At 36.0% G+C, this 16,865-nt stretch overlaps 1 protein-coding gene across 4 annotated transcripts in view; it reads left to right on the top strand.

Moving 5' to 3' along the window:
- Nucleotides 1-16,865, top strand: part of cacna2d3 (calcium channel, voltage dependent, alpha2/delta subunit 3) — a 44,799-nt gene that overhangs the window by 10,329 nt on the left and 17,605 nt on the right. For 3 of the 4 annotated variants that reach the window (XM_079598389.1, XM_079598386.1, XM_079598388.1), the window contains 11 exons: nucleotides 54-113; nucleotides 2,897-3,059; nucleotides 5,519-5,650; nucleotides 6,090-6,150; nucleotides 6,340-6,490; nucleotides 7,352-7,426; nucleotides 7,547-7,636; nucleotides 9,502-9,615; nucleotides 11,624-11,702; nucleotides 12,860-12,993; nucleotides 16,546-16,620. In XM_079598389.1, the coding sequence (XP_079454515.1) occupies nucleotides 3,047-3,059; nucleotides 5,519-5,650; nucleotides 6,090-6,150; nucleotides 6,340-6,490; nucleotides 7,352-7,426; nucleotides 7,547-7,636; nucleotides 9,502-9,615; nucleotides 11,624-11,702; nucleotides 12,860-12,993; nucleotides 16,546-16,620 (924 nt within the window). In that variant the 5' untranslated portion in view covers nucleotides 54-113; nucleotides 2,897-3,046. The remainder of the gene's footprint in view (nucleotides 1-53; nucleotides 114-2,896; nucleotides 3,060-5,518; nucleotides 5,651-6,089; nucleotides 6,151-6,339; nucleotides 6,491-7,351; nucleotides 7,427-7,546; nucleotides 7,637-9,501; nucleotides 9,616-11,623; nucleotides 11,703-12,859; nucleotides 12,994-16,545; nucleotides 16,621-16,865) is intronic. The other variant, XM_079598387.1, reaches the window with a different exon arrangement.

Genomic DNA, 16,865 nt, shown 5'->3' with positions numbered 1-16,865 from the left:
TCAATCATCTCTTCTAAGTTTCTGCTGTTGTCTGTCATGTCACTCATATGTAGAGGCTTGTAGAAGCGGCGGAGGAAGCTCATCTTCAGCATGAGGAGAACCCTGACCTACAGGTGAGAGAGTTTGTATACTTGTATATTTTTGCTGTATTACATGAAGATTTCAGAACCATGGACAGTTCTTAAAAAACACAATCACTCTAATTCTCTTATACATTTTGTTTAAACACAACAATTACATGCATATTAATTTTTAAAATGCTCCTGTTTTCATGAATATTTCATAGATTCTATTGTGTTCTTGAGAATAGAATCTTAAGGGATATTTTAATAATGCCCCTGCTCTCCTTGCCATAATCTTGTAGCCCTGCTTTATGCAAATATCCTGTACATGACCTCCAGCTTAGTTCTTGAAGTGAATTATATTTATATATATATTTATGCGCCGGAAAGCCCTCCCCTCGCTCCGGCCTCCGCACTCCGACTAAGATAAATGACTCCACGTTGACTGCGCTATTCAGGGACAAATGGAAAATTCACTGAAGCAAAATACGTTTAAAATAATGGTATCCCCCCTCAGTAATGAATTCATGCACTCACTCTCTTGTACGCAGAAATACATTTCCAGTAATTCATAAACTGTGTCTTTTTTTTTATTCACACAAATAATTGTAGTGAAAGAGTCTGTTTTGTACCCTCTATATTTCTATATATTGTATGTTGTTTTTTTATAACAAAAACCTTTTGGCTGAATGGAAGGATGTTTATTTTAGAGCTACACACTCTTTATTCTAAATCATTCATTTATTTTATACTCTCATTAACTCACTCATTTGAATCTATTATCTATTGAAATAATACATATTTAATAATTATATCTAATAATATTTTTTTGTGAAGATAAAAAATGCAATTACATTTTTTTTCAGGAAATATATTTATAAAAAGAGTAATGCAATATATATATATATAATTAGTAATTGTAAGTATGATTTATTAAAATAATACATTTTTGTGAGTGTTTTATTGGTTATATTGATGTCGATCGAAGACATCAGGACATAAAACATGTAATGGAGATTTACTGCAGTAGTAAATGTTGAAATAAAAAGAGTAATAAATTGCAAATAAAAATGCACCAAAATAAAAAAAAGTCATGAAAATAGCGTTTTAATTGATTTATTTTAGTGCCTCAGTGTGAGTATTTAAAAACTCAGCTTTCAATAAATGGTCTGGCTGAGAGTGAATGTTTGTAAAGGTCTGGATGAAACAGTTCTGACCGTGACTCTTTGAATGAGGAGTTCTGATTCACTGGGGCCCACTGGGGCCGGGACTCGTTGGGGTGTGCAGCACCTGCTCCTGCTGTTTGTTGATAACCCTCAAAAGCTTGTCGCAGTGCTGTCAGAAACGCTGAGTGTGGAGCGTTTCTCCTCTGCCTGGCTACGCTCCTCTCGACTCTGCCCCCCCTCCGCCCCTCCAGGGGTGTATCACCGGAGCGCCCAGCCGTGGTATGAGCTGTCATTGCTGAGCTCTGAAGTGATGCCCCCCCCCCCCCCCCCCATAAAAAAAAAACAGGAACTGAAGCCAAGTGCACACACACATACACAAACCGCTTAATAATAAACACAAAGGTGTTATCAAGTACACTCACCTAACAGATAGATAGCCTCTTTTCACAGAATGACCTCTGGTCCAGTAAAGTGAGAGGTAGTTTAATCACGCATGCCCTCTGGACACAAACTAAATGTTCTTTGCCCGATATCCTTTATAGTTTGTCTGGGACGCAAGCGTGAAATGTTGTATCTGTAGAGTGTGTGTGCATGCAATTCGTAAACTAACATTTATACCCCCGGTTTCACAGACAATGGTTAAGCTTACTTCCAGACTAAAATGCATGTTTGACTTAAAATATGTCTCTGCCATTGTTTTATCTCAAGATACACAGCAGTAATGCTAAGTTCTAATCCTGGTTTAGTCTAAGCCCTGACTGTGAAAACGGGCCTTAATGGTTTAGTCTAAATGGTTAAGCATACCTGACTGTTTTCATGTAGGAAAGAGAAATCAGGAATGTTTAATGTCTCCATTAAACAGAGACTTTTGCTGAACATTCTGTAGTTTTTTTGTCTGAGTGAAAAACCCTGTTAATCTCGCATGTAAACTCACACTTCTCTAGAGTTACAGATCTCAATAGTGTCTCAAACTGGGCTTAGATTCAACAAAGTCTGCAAAAAACTCAGAAATTATTATGAACTTTTCTGGAAAAACGTCTGAGCCAAAGTTGATACATAAATTAAACATAACTGAGTTCTCAGTTAAGTCTCTGATCAATTGTATAGGTTGTTTAAAAAAAAAACTTTATTGTTCAAAAGTTTGGGGAAAGAAGTATTTTATGCTCACCATTTATTTGATCTAAAATGCAGTAAAAACAGCAATATTGTGAAACATTATTAAAACTTTAACTAATTGTTTCATGTTTTAATGTATTTTAAAATGTAATTTATTACTGTGATGGCAAAGCTGAATTTTACTTTATGTCTTTAGTCACATGATCCTTCAGAAATCATGCTAATATGCTGATTTGGTGCTCAAGAAACATTTATTATTAGTATCAATGTTGAAAACAGTTTTTTGCAGAAAAACAGTGATACATTTTTTTCAGTATACTTTGATGAATAGAAAGTTCAAGAGAACAGCATTTATTTGAAAAAGAAATCTTTAGTAACACTATAAATGTCTTTCCTGTCATTTTTTTAATCAGTTTTTTGTGTCCTTGATGAATGAAAGTTATCGGTAATATTGCAGTACTAAAATAAAATAGTTACTTTTTCATTCACATTTGCTTTTTTCAAGCCTGACACCTCTATATAGACTTGTTTTGCTCGTTTATCTTCCTGCAGTACGAGTATTTCAACGCAGTGCTGATAAACGAGGTGGACGAAGATGGGAACAGCGTGGAGCTGGGAGGAGAGTTCCTCCTGGAACCCAACGATCATTTTAGTAACCTATCCGTCAACCTCAGCCTCAGCGTGGTGCAGGTGCCAACCAACATGTACAATAAAGGTAATGCATCCTGCTTTTACCTGGGCATACAGGATATGGGTTATGATTCAACCAACATGACACATTGATGGCACGCACAGTCCCAAAACTGTTTATATCCTGAGCAGCAGGATGGGGAAATGTCATTCCAGTTTATTCTTTTAAGAGTTATTTGAAAACATCTGCTATAATATAATGAGATATTGTTGATTTTTACTGTATGTTGCTTGCAAAAGTGAGTATTTCTTTAATGATTTGTGCAACAAAATGCTGCAGTTCAGCCATCTACCAGCAGGAGCAAAGCGCTTAAAAAGTACTCTATGTAACTTTTTGTCTTACACTGATTCACTATATTAAGCCTATTATAAGTGTTTATATTGTGATGGTTTTCACAGGAAGTCGTGTCTCGTCATATCCATAAATAGAGAAAAGTTGCTCTGGCTACTTTGATGCGTTTATGGTGTGGGACTGGAGTGGGATAGGTTAGTTGTCACAATGAGCAAGAAAGGTTGACTTTGAGCACACTAAGTCTCAAAATCACCCGTTTTAATAAAATGCAGATACAAAAACAGAACCCAACAGAACTCGTAATAAGAAGATGGCTTGGCTTTTCGGTGATAGTGAGAACTGAGACATTTTAAATGTTGTAAAAACGTTTATTTTTTATTATTACTCAACAGGTGAGGAAGGTATTTTATTGAACAGATAAATCGCCATATGTAGCTCTCTAAGAGTTTATTGTAAAGCATTATCTATTGTGAAGGGTCATTTCATTATGGTTGTTGTGCTGGAATTTATTTTCAAGGAAGTACCGTATCTATTAATGATCCTTTCCGTATCTATTAATGATCATAGTAGTGAATGTTTTATGAGCAGTAGGATAACCATGTTCATCCGCACAGACACGCAGAGCCGAAACAATGTTCTTCTGCAAATACAATACATGCAGTTTTGTTTTTTAACTGCTAGAGGGTCAAAAGTTTCATAGTGTACCTTTAAAGTTGCGATGTAATGGATGTAGTGGCAGATATTTTCCTCCTTTTTTTGACATGTGAGTGAAACAGATGAACAGAAATGAAAAATATGCAGGGTGGGAACTTCTATGCATCAGTTTTTGATTAGATAGAGGCAGATCTGAATGTGAGCTTCAGTCGATTGTTAGAAAGTGGCAAGGTTAAGCAGACTTACGTCAGTCATACGTAACCAGTTTTTGGATTCAAAATGATGAGGTCAAAACGAATAAAAAAGAAATAAACATATGCATGTACACATTTTTCAAAGTAAGATACATATAGAAACTAGATTTTCATGAAAAGAAAATATACTACTAGTCAAAAGTTTGGAATTGATAAATGTTTTTATGTTTTTGAAAGAAGGCTGCATTTATTTTTTGAAAAATACAGTAAAAACAGTAATATTGTGAAATGGTATTAACATGTAAAATAACTATTTTCTATTTGAATAGATTTTAAATGTAATTTACTTCTGTGATGCAAAGCTGAATTTTCAGCATCATTACTCCAGTCTCAGTGTCACATGATCAGAAATATGCTGATTTGCTGCTTGGCTATTATGAATTATTATTGGTGGTCAATCATGTTTTTTACTATTTTCAATGCTGAAAACAGTTTTACTGTTACTTTTAAATTCTAATAACATTTTACAATATTACTGTTTTTACTATATTTTTTATCAAATAAATACAAACGTTCTTTCTTTCAAGAACATTAAAAAGGCTTTTACCGGTAGCATAAAAATACATTTTCATTTCTTGCCAACTTAGTCATTTTGAACATGTAAGGACATGTCATTCATGAATTGTTTTTGCAGATTAACAAAGAAACAGAGAGAGCAACTTCATTAACCGTTTAAAAGCTTTGAATGCGCCACTGATAAACAGCTCTCGGGTGTCCTGACGTTGCGGAGTGAAAAATAGAGAGAGGTAAGTTAGTATGTCATAGAGCAGTGATAATAGCCAACCACCTCAGGTCATTCTGAAGTTACTGATCCGAGAACGAACTCCTCAGTGTCACTGCAGCACTACGGGTCAATAACTACCTGGGGACGGCGCAATGAACAAAGCCAAGGGCTCAATGCCCCAGCGAAGAACGCGCTGAGAACTGAGTAATCACTCTTAAAGTAGCGGTTCTCTTTGTGATCTGTGGATGCTGCAGTGGGCGCTCACGCGCGGTGGATGCACCGCGTCCCTTTGTGTGCGCCCGTAATGGCCTTTCAATGGCGCCGCTTTGTGTGCTTGAGGACAAAGGCAAGAGGTTTTTTATGGAGTCAGGTTGGACTCGGAGCAGAAGGAGGGGTGGAACTGGGATGAGGTGATTTAACTGCACCACTTTGGGCTTGTATGACCAACGAAATTAGGGTTGAAGTTTAAATTAGAACTGTGTTTTGCCTATGATTGCAAATTATGCTCAAATAAATGTAGCTGTTTTTCTCACTCATTTTCTCGATCTTTATCCTTTTAGACCCCGACATTGTTAACGGAGTCTATTGGTCAGAAGCCTTGAACAAAGTTTTCGTGGATAACTTCAGAAGGGACCCGACCCTTATTTGGCAGTACTTTGGAAGCGCTAAAGGTTTTTTCCGACAATACCCAGGTGCGTAATGTTGCATTACGTCAGTGCAGACATTGATGAAGATCAAACTGGCTGATTTCACTAATGTTTTAATTTTACAGACCATCAGAGAGGACATAGAGAAAATGTGTTCCATTAATCAAAGACTGTGGCGGACCAAATCACATCTTACATCTTATAGCATTATGCCGAATTTACATAAATTAGCTATTTGTGCTAAACAGATGTGGTTAAAGAGCTGAGTCACAGAGATACACCATCATTTGATTTCTAACTAAAGAGTCTGCAAACTATGAAACGGTAAATGTGAAACATGATTTTAATATAAACGGTTCTGAGACACTAGGATGTGTGTGGGGGGGAAAAACACTATATATCAAAAATATCCATATACAATACAATGTCAAATTCTTTTATGTCAACCTGTGAATTAAAATCTTTACACTATGTGTGTTTTCAGGTGTGAAATGGCATCCTGATGAACATGGTGTCATTGCTTTTGACTGCAGGAACAGAAAATGGTATCAACTACTTTTTTCTCCTTTAAATGATTCTTGAAATGTCTCTTTTGTGCTTTTGATTTGATTTGTGGTGCTGAGCATGATGATCAGTAAGGTTTTGTTTGGTTTTCAAGAATAGATTTCAGTATAACCTAACTTTTTAGTTTATTTATAAATAATTTATGAGTGAATTTATGCTTGTTGTCTCAGGTATATCCAGGCGGCCACCTCTCCTAAAGACGTTGTGATTCTGGTGGATGTCAGTGGCAGTATGAAGGGTTTAAGATTGACTATAGCCAGACAGACGGTCGCTTCCATACTGGACACGCTCGGGGATGATGACTTCTTCAACATTATTGCTGTGAGTCGAACAGAGAAAGTTTCCTCTTGTGTAAGGCTTGGGAAAGCGTAGTCTTCTCCGAGCTTTTTCCTGCTTCTCCAAAGGCATGATGTGTTTTTATGAATATAGATATCATTCCGATATCATGCTGCTCCTGGATAATGCAGCTGGTCTAGGATCAGTGTCTAAACCTTAGAAAAGGTACAAAAATTATTCTAGATGAGAAACTTCATCTAACATGGTTTGCAAAGAGAAATGTCAAAACAAATGATTTTACATTTCATATTTTTTATAAAAATCATATATTTTTTTAAAATCATATAATTTATTTTATTCTATTTTATATATGTAATATACACTACAGTTCAGAAGTAAGATTGCTGTTTTTGTAATTAATAGAAATTTACAGTAAAGCCTTAGGTTTTTACAAAAATATATCTCTCGGTTTCCACAAAAATATTAACCGTTTTTAACATTGATAGTCATAAGAAATAATTTGATGAGCACCAAATCAGCATATTAGAATGTGTTCTGAAAATTCAGCTTTGCCATTGCAGAAATACATACATTTTAAAATATATTAAAATAGTAGAATAGAAATCAAATACCTTTTCTTTCAAAAACATTAAAAAAACTGACCAACATCAAACTTTTATAAAGTAATTAATGTAATGAATCATGTTAGCATTAGAATTAAAATGAAAATTTTTAGACAGTGATGTTTTTTTTTGCAGTATGTTCGTACACTTTCATAACAAAAACGCAAGGAAATTTTGATTGAATATCCATGAGTGGAATAATTAGTACCCTTTAGGATATCAATTAATTTTAAAGCTTTGTTTAATTAATGCCCACTGTGTCTAATATGTCTTGTGTTTCCAGTACAACCAAGAGATCCGTTATGTGGAGTCCTGTCTAAACGGCACTCTCGTTCAAGCTGACAGTACTAATAAGGATGTATGTCTTTCTTTTATTAAACAATGGCACACACTTGCTGGCTGTAATTACTTAATTTTCAGTGAAATTAGGACTCCTAAACCATATCTGAAAGCCATTTCTCTTGTTCTTATTCATCAGCACTTTAAAGAGCATCTGGACAAGTTATTCGCCAAAGGAATCGGACTCCTGGGCAATGCACTGAGTGAGGCTTTCACTATCTTAAATGAGGTGGGTGAAGATTACCAAAACCCTGAGATTACAGAGGTCCGGTATCATGACAACCCTTCGTTCTGCTCCTACACAAGTGTGTGTGTGTGTGTGTGTGTGTGTTTGTCTAGCTGTTCCTGCCCCTCCTCGAGACACCTCTATCTCTCCCTGTGATTAATTGTGGTAATTGGCAGCGCTGATTAATAAGCTGATGAAAGAGAAGGCAATTGCAGACGAGATAGCGCTCAAAGTCGGTCCAGTTGCACCCTTTATCTCTCTTTTCTCAGACCACTAGTCTTGCGGAAAGAGCAGAGAGGGGAGAAACAGAGAGACAGAAAGGAGGAACGGGGTTGTATCTGTATTTGTCACATTCATTAGAGCCAGTCCATTAATATGGTAATCGTAAAACCCAGAGTCTGGCCCCTTTAAACGGCCACATGCTGTGTTTGTGCCTGATTGGTTGAGAGTAAAAAATTATAATAATAGATGCAGCAGTCTTTGACTTTTGGAATGACATCATGCACTGCACAGCAGTAAAGTTCGCTACATAAGAGAATACAAAGCCTGATTATCACCCATAATGCAGTTTGTATAAGCAGCGAAACGTCTCCATCTAAGAGACACTGTGTAGTGTTCTGCTTAGTTCCTCTGTCAAGTCAAGTCAAGTCACCTTGATTTATACTGCGCTTTATACAATACAGTTTTATTTCAAAGCAGTAAATAATGATCAATGATGCAAACAGAATTTAATTCTGCTGGAAAAGCAGCTCTAGAACGATAATTAGTTGAATTGATCGGTTGAAACTCCAAAAGTCTGAATATTTAGGAATTTAAATCCCTTTTTAATCTGGAAATAAACTCAAATCATGCTGGAGAACATGATCATCAGGTTTTGTTCCTGTCAATATATACATTATACAATACTGTTCTAAAGTTTGAGGTCAGTTTTGTTTTGTAAACAAGTTTTGTTTTGTAAAATAAATTAATATTTTTATTCAGCAAGGACATTAAATTGATCAAGAGTGATAGTAATAATACAAAAGATTGATATTTCAAATAAATGCTGTTCTTTTGAACTTTCAATTCATCATAGAATCCTTAACAAAAATGTATCACCGTTTCCACACAAATATATTTCCGTATTGGTAATAATAATAAATGTTTCTTGTGATCACATGACACTAAAGACTGGAGTAATGATGCTGATTTGACAACAGGAATAAATGACGTTTTATATAACAATATATTACAATAGAAAACATCTATTTTAAATAGTGTTATAAAATAATGTAATAAAAAATTAGCTTTTGGAACTGACTGCATGTATAACCCTGAGACTGATATATATATTTTTTTATGTCTCGCTTATTGCAAAGATTTGATCAAAACATGCAATGCTTCCCTAATAAGGTTGATCCATTGTAGCCTTTGTAGTAATCATACTGTAAATACTGTATACAAACAATGTAATCATAGCATAATTAAACAATAAAGTATGAGAGACTGTGCTATTTTGTGTCCACAGTTAAGCTGCTGTTACTATTATGCTGAAAAATGCAGTTAGCTATTTACTCTTGAGATCGACCAATCAGCATCCAGGACCAGAACCATTTTATCATACAGCATAAACACAGTATTATCTACAAAGCGTTATACAAGCAATCTGTCAGAGTCTCATAATGTAGATGCAGAAACCACTCTGAAGACAATTTCCTGTTTGCTTCTCTCGTTTTTGTTTTTTTCCCCCCACTAAAATAGATTCTGTTGTTAAATTTTAGTTTTATGTGTGAATCTTATTAAGGCAAATTGATCGTGTTTATTCTGAATTCTCCATCTCAAAGTGAAAAGTTTCTCTTTCTCATGTCTCTTTATCTCTCACTGTGCAGATTAATCAGACCGGCCGTGGAAGTTCATGTAGTCAGGCGATCATGCTGATAACGGATGGAGCCACTGAAATGTATGATGATGTTTTTGCCAAATATAACTGGCCTGAGCGAAAGGTAAGATAAAGGATTATCAAAAAGGAGGGTTTTAATGCATAGCAAGTCCATTTTCAGTTTAAAAGCATCAAACAAGCATAAAAGCATGAATATTTAATTTATAATTAAATCCTAAATGAGGTGCATTATTAAATTTCTTTCAATATTTGTTCTTTTCCTGCCTAAGTAAGTACAGTGTGTTTTCTCTGACTTTATAGATTTAGTTATGATTGCTTTTTTTTTTCCACCCCAGCACAAGTGTGAAATTCCCTTTTGAGAGCGTTGTGACATTTTGAGGAATTGTGTTTGGCTGCGGTGGTTGTCTGAAAAAGTGTGTTAATGTATATTGAATTGCTGACAGCACCAGCTTATTTGACACACTCTTCAAACATGGGGGAATGTGTTGAATAAACAAAATTTGGAGGGTTTGCACATGTACCTGCCCTTTAGCGGTGCTGAATCAGTCGCCCGATTGACCCTGTGAACCAGTGTTTGCCGACTGCGGCACGATTTACACTACCAGACGTGTTCATAAAGCATTCGGCATTCAGGTGAACATGTTAAGTGAACATTCATGGCCTGGATTGGTTGCGTGTGTAAGTCTGCATCTCATGTCCTACTCGGCAGGAGGAGAAATGCGTTTTTACAGTGTGTGTGTGTGTGTGTGTGTGTGTGTGTGTGTGTGTGTGTGTGTGTGTGTGTGTGTGTGTGTGTGTGTGTGTGTGTGTGTGTGTGTGTGTGTGTGTGTGTGTGTGTGTGTGTGTGTGTGTGTGTGTGTGTGTGAATTGTCGCTGGCCCACTGCGGTGTAACCGCTCAGTATTGGTTGGAATCAAAAACCATTTATACATGGGAGACAGGAGCAATGTACTGAGAAATAGAGGGATGGAGGGTAAAAGAAGGGAGGGAGAGGGAGAAAAATTTGTGAGTGGAGGAAGGAACATCGAGAGGAATGGTTGAGTTTGCACATCCGTATTTTGAAACCAGTCTCATGTGCACAAATTAATAAATAAAATAAATGTATATAAACATTAAACGATGTGCATTTTGGTCAATCTGTCTTCTTAATTTAAATAGATCAATCTATTTATTTTTGCACCATTAGATGTGTAAAGTTCTTGCAGTTGGCTGTTTTTTTAGCATCTTGCAGCAAGGGCATCTTGAAACATACTTATTAAAGAGTTTTCAAAGAAACGACTAACATGAAAAGCATTTTTATAACTTTTTTAGACCACTGGATATCGCCTTTTCAAAAAAAAAAAAATATAATAATAAATACAGCTAAAATAAAAAAATAGATAAATAATAGATGAAAACCTGAATGCAAAAAAAATTTACAATCAAAAACTGAATGACATGGAAATGAGAAATGATGCCTAAAACTGAAATTCAAAATAAACTAATTCAAAATATTTATAAAGACTATAATAACATATAAATAATACTACAATAACACTTGTTGTAAGGCACTTGCATTCAAACAGTGTGAAATGTTTTTAAATCGTAGAGTAATGTTTTCATGATTGATCGTTGCTGTCACTCTGAGAACTCATGCACATCCCTGCTGGAAACTTAAAACTGAATCTTAAAACATGTGGTGAACAATGTTCCTGTCTGATTTGTTACACCAGTTGTGTAATTAAGTAAATGCGCCAAGGCGGTTGTTTGAGTAATCAAGTAATCAGATTTTACCCTGACATTGGGAAATTGATTCTTTGTTTTAAACTCCGAGATCTGCTGCATGTGTGTTTTAAGTGTAGAGAAACAAAAAGAAACAGAGGAATGAAAGGAAACAGAGACCAATGTGATTGCATTAGTATTCGTACATAAAATGTTGAATCTGTAGCTTGCCAAGCTTCAAGCTACTCATGTGTAAAGTTTACATTCTAGGAGCTGTCCATCTGCGATTTTGTGTGTATCAGTATTTAATAATAATAATAAAAAAAATATTTTTTAAATTACTATTCACATACAAATACTGAAACATATTTATTTATTGCACAAATAAAACTCTTTTCTTTTTCTCCATAGGTTCGTATATTTCCCTACCTGATTGGCCGGGAATCTGCGTTTGCTGATAACCTGAAATGGATGGCGTGTGCCAATAAAGGTTTGTTTATTTTTTGGGGGGATGACGAGCTGAATTTGATTTACATTCCATTTTAATTTTTGCTAATTAGTTAATTAATTATCCTGGCTGGGTTTTCCTGGAGCACGGAAGCTTCCATTCAGCTTCCGTTCAGCTTCCGAGCGAGATGAGGAGTTAGCGTGCCAGCGCTGTGGGTTTATTGGTTTGAAGGCAGGAGGAAATCACGCGGGTGTTGAGTGCTTGATGGGAGTGCGACAGCAACTGGCTCAACTTGCGGAGCTGACATGCAGAGGTCAAGGGTCAACTGAGCCTAAATCACTCTTCCTGTCAGCTCGGCTGCCGCGGCTGCACAGCGTTGATCACTCCCATGTGCCCGTGCCACGGATGACTGGCCACAGGATGAGGAGAGCTTTCACACACACACACACACACACACACACACACACACACACACACACACACACACACACACACACACACACACACACCATACTGAGAATTTCTCGCTCTGCACCTGGAGCCTCTGCAGTAGCACATGCACATTTTCAACACAGCTAAACGGATGGAAAGGCATCTGATGATCAGCTTGTATCTTGTCTTATTAATCATTACTCCTTATTAATTTAATAAAGTATGTAGGATTATGTTTTGTTTCTATTATAATTTCTAAATATTCAAAATACTCAAGGCTATATAATATATTTAAATAGTGTAATGTATTATAGCACTAACATCATTGTTATTCAAAAGCCCAGAATTGTTTTTATGGAAAAAACGAATCAAATTCTGTATAAAAAATCAATATATATATATATATTTATTTATTTAAATTGATAAAAAAAACAATTAATAAATAAGCATTATAATATATTATAATGGGCATTAGAATGACTTCTGAATAGGAACAAAATATTATAACGTATTTTAAATCATTATGAATATATCTTCAAAAATAATCTGTAAAGAACTACATTTTTTTTCTTCAGTGTCACATGATCCTACAGAAATCATTCTAATATTTTGATTTGCTGCACAAGAAACATTTATTATTATTATCAATGTTAAAAAAAAATTGTACTTACTAATATGTTTGTGGAAACCATATATATAATATACATGTTTATATGTTCAGAGTTCAGAGGGTCATTAAAATCTGCTGTGGATTGTGTGTTGTGCAGGTTATTTTAGTCAGATCTCCACTCTGGCTGATGTTCAGGAAAACGTGATGCGGTATTTGCATGTGATGAGCAGACCCAAGGTTATCGACCATGAACATGACACAGTGTGGACTGAAGCCTATGTGGACAGCGCAGTAAGTATAATTAATCACAGTGTTAGTGTACAGCATCTGTATCCCTTACAAAAATGTACAATGTGAACTACAGCTACAAAAATCTAACTTTTATTTATAAATCACCTCAATCATCAAATACAATAAAGACTCTGAAGAAAAGTCACATTGTTTTAGGAACATCCCATATAATTTTTTATAATAAAAAAAACTCTAGTAACTATGGAAATTTGGCAGGAACAAATGTCACCATGGTACATTTTTGTAAAGGGTTTGCTGTCTAAAAAATCTAGTATTTTCTCTACTAAATGTATGTGTTTTCTACGATCATTCTCCCTCATAAAATGCAACTCAGTTGCTCATTAGTAGCTCCGTTAACTCCCTGAAGGTCTCATCAAGACACTCTTCCATTCAGTGAGCACTACAAGAACGAGATCAGGTCACACACCGTGCAGTGTGTCTCTTGTATGTGTGTAGACGTGAGCACATGTCAATGACACGTATTATTTTTCTCCCTGTGTCCCTATAGCTCGCGCAGGCGCACAAGGTAACAGTCGTAACCGGTGTCTCTGTGGCTCTGTTCCGAAACCTAGCGAGCTCCCTACGGAGGCAGCATTTTAAGGGCGTGCACAACATAAAGTACCTAAATAGTACATATTAATACCTAAATTGTATGTATTAATACCTAGGTACATATTAATATCTAAAGGAACAGTACATACAGTATTAGTTCCTAAATGGTACATATTAATATCTAAAGGTACATATAAGTACCTAAATGGTATATATTAGTACCTAAAGTGTACATATTAATACCTAAATGTACTTCATTAGTATGTAAAGTATCTGTATTAGTAGTACCTAAATGTAAATATCAAGGCCTAAATGGTTAATATTAGTTCCTAAATTGTACATATTAGTACTTTTTGAAAGAGTTCCATCCCAGTGACAGCTTTTGTATATATATACAGTATATATATATGTGTGTGTGTGATTCATTCAATACTGAAAAGCATCACTAAAATAGTTCAAACTGTTTAAAATGGGACTGTTTTATCCAATATTAATTGTATGCAATATTGTTTTATATCTATGCTTATTAGAGTTTGTGCTTGCGCTTTTTAGCACTATTTGTTTGACATACGGCGTAGAATGTTCCAAATCGGTCACTCAGTTAGAATGCTGCCTATGTAGACTGTAGTCAGCAAGGCAGCTGACTAGGTTTTGGAACAGAGCCTGTTTGTGTCCATACTGTCACTGGTGTCTTGCAGCATTTCCTCATTGTAACTTGCTTTCAGTATTCCGTTTCTGGAATCTGAAACGTTTTATTAGTTCTTGAACATGGATGTGGTGCAGAGTGGTACAGGGGAACGCAGCGCGAGAGAGCGTAAGATAAAAGCGAGTGAGGGCGAGATGTGGTCAGAGATAGGGTTTGGCTTCACTCGAGAACCGCAACACCGACCGCTGTGCCATTCCATTTCTGATAAGACGGACTCATACACACACACACTCACGCGCACACACACACACACACACGTGCAAGTGTTCGCACACACCCGATGTCTTTGACACCCTCCTCTGTCACACACACAGGCGTAGGGTGTTGGGAATTGTTCTCAGGAGTGTGTGTTGCTGTATCTTGGCCACTGAGACACCCCATTCATCATTTTGTGGATCATTGGCTTTTATCTCCTAAAGCCGTAATAAAACTGACATTGGAGTAGAGGGGGTGAGAGAGGCAGAGACTGGGAGAAAGAGAGAAGGGAAGAGGGGGGAAGGAGAGGAAGGGGGAAGCACAAGGTTAATTCACAGATTTCAATTTGGCTCCTGCAGGATACACCTTCAGTGTTCTGCACGACGCCAACCAGACTGAACAAATGTTGGACAAAACTCAAACTGAGGGGATTTTTTTTTTTGAGCTCCCGAATGTGAGACTTTAAAGACCTCTTCAGTGGGACTGAGGGAGATTTTTGTTGTTTTAGAAACAAACCTGCCAATCTGCCAGTGGAACAAGACCAACGATGATTAAAGTTACATTCTGAAAAAACGATTTAAAGGAATAGTTCACCCAAAAATGTAATTGTTCGCTTAAAAAAAAAAGTCATCATTTACCCTCCGAATTCATTCCAACCCCATATGAATTTCTGCATTTTGTTGTAGTTGAACTGAAAAGGAATTGTTTTACAGAATGTCCTCATAGATCTTTTCCTTACAATGAAAGTGAAAGGGGACTGGGGCTGTCGAGCACCAATAAAACAAAATCACTATAAAAGTGGTCCATACAACTATATTCCAAGTCTTCTCATGTGATAGCTTTTTATATAAATGTATATATAATTTATTTTTCCGTTCCAAAGTTTGGGGTCAGTAAGATTTAAAAAATATATATATATTTTATTCATCAAGGATTAATTAAATTGATCAAAAGTAACAGTAAAGTCTTCAAATTGTAATAATTTTTCACAATATTACTGTTTTTATTGTATTTTTAATTTAAATTAATGCAGCCTTAGTGAGCATAAGACACTTATTTCATCTTACAACCCTAAACTTTTAGTCTAAATATAATTTTTTTAATATTTTCATCGTTATTCACTGGGAATCTTTCGCTTCTGACATATCTCTCCAAACTCATTTGCACTCACATCATATTTAAATAAGTCACATCAAAACATGTCACGCCAGGTTTGATGTCACGGATTTGATTGGTTACAAGACACACGAGATGGATTAGAAGATTGACATTTCACGTCATCGCTGTCAAACCCGACGAGACGTTTTGACGCACATTTGAATGTTCACAAACAGAAATGAGATTTGAGAACTATGACAGAGGAGAATATTTTCAGTGCAAAAGTATTAAAATTTCAGATGTCAGAAGACTTTTAATATAGCCGTATGGACCACTTTTATGATCCTTTAATGCAGTTTTTTGCCCTTTTTGGAGCTCAAAAGCTCAAGTCCCCATTCGCTTTCATTAGTTTCATCGTATTTCATTGTTCCCCTTACAGTCATACAGGTTTGGAATGACATGAGGGTGAGAAAGTGAATTTAATATTTGTAAAAAATCTTCTTTCTTTTTTTACTGGAAAACAAAACAAAGATGCCAACTAAGAATGGGATATTTACTGTTTTTCTTTTCTGTCTGTTTTCCTCTTTCACAAACAACTGCAATCATGTATCCTCTCAAGGGCCACTGTAAAACATGCATAATGGACACACACACATAAGGGTGAGGTGGGGGAATAGCAGACCTAGTTTCAGCGAGCTCATGCGTTAAATCATGTCAGCCCTCATCGTGCCCGCAGCTGAGCTTACAGTTCAGCTACAGAGATGAACCATCTTCACCAGATCACCCTTCACTTGTCTACACCTCGCACGGCCATTTATCAAAACGTTGGTTTGAATATTTCATGTCGCAGCAACTTCCTTGATCTGAAGGCCGGTAGGACAGCACAATGTGAGCTTATGAACCGGCTGTGGCGATCAATGTCCATTCAAAACCTTTACTGGATGCATTTTTCTCAGATGTTCATGTAATTTAAGTCTGAAAGTCTTCTGTTGGTCTGTCAGCAGCTTGGGGAGACTAAAGGTCCAAACCCGATCACCACAGTGGCCATGCCTGTGTTTAGCACCAAGAATGAAACGGTAGGGAGAATGTCTGTGTGTTTATGTGTGATATGATATCTGTTGATCTAGCACATATTTTGAGTTTGAATATACACATATAATATAAACAAGCTTTTATGTTAGAGGCGATTAATCACGATTAATCAATTTAACAGTACTAATTATAACAATATTAATTTAAATATGAATACTAATTTTAATGGTGATATTATTAATAATGCTAATAATTAATATGCATTAATTATAACTATCAATATTCATGT

Source organism: Phoxinus phoxinus (assembly GCF_949152265.1).
Source record: "Phoxinus phoxinus genome assembly, chromosome: 22".
NCBI lineage: Eukaryota > Metazoa > Chordata > Actinopteri > Cypriniformes > Leuciscidae > Phoxinus > Phoxinus phoxinus.
Note: the sequence above shows the minus strand (reverse complement) of the source record. Positions and strands in the feature narration are given on the sequence as shown.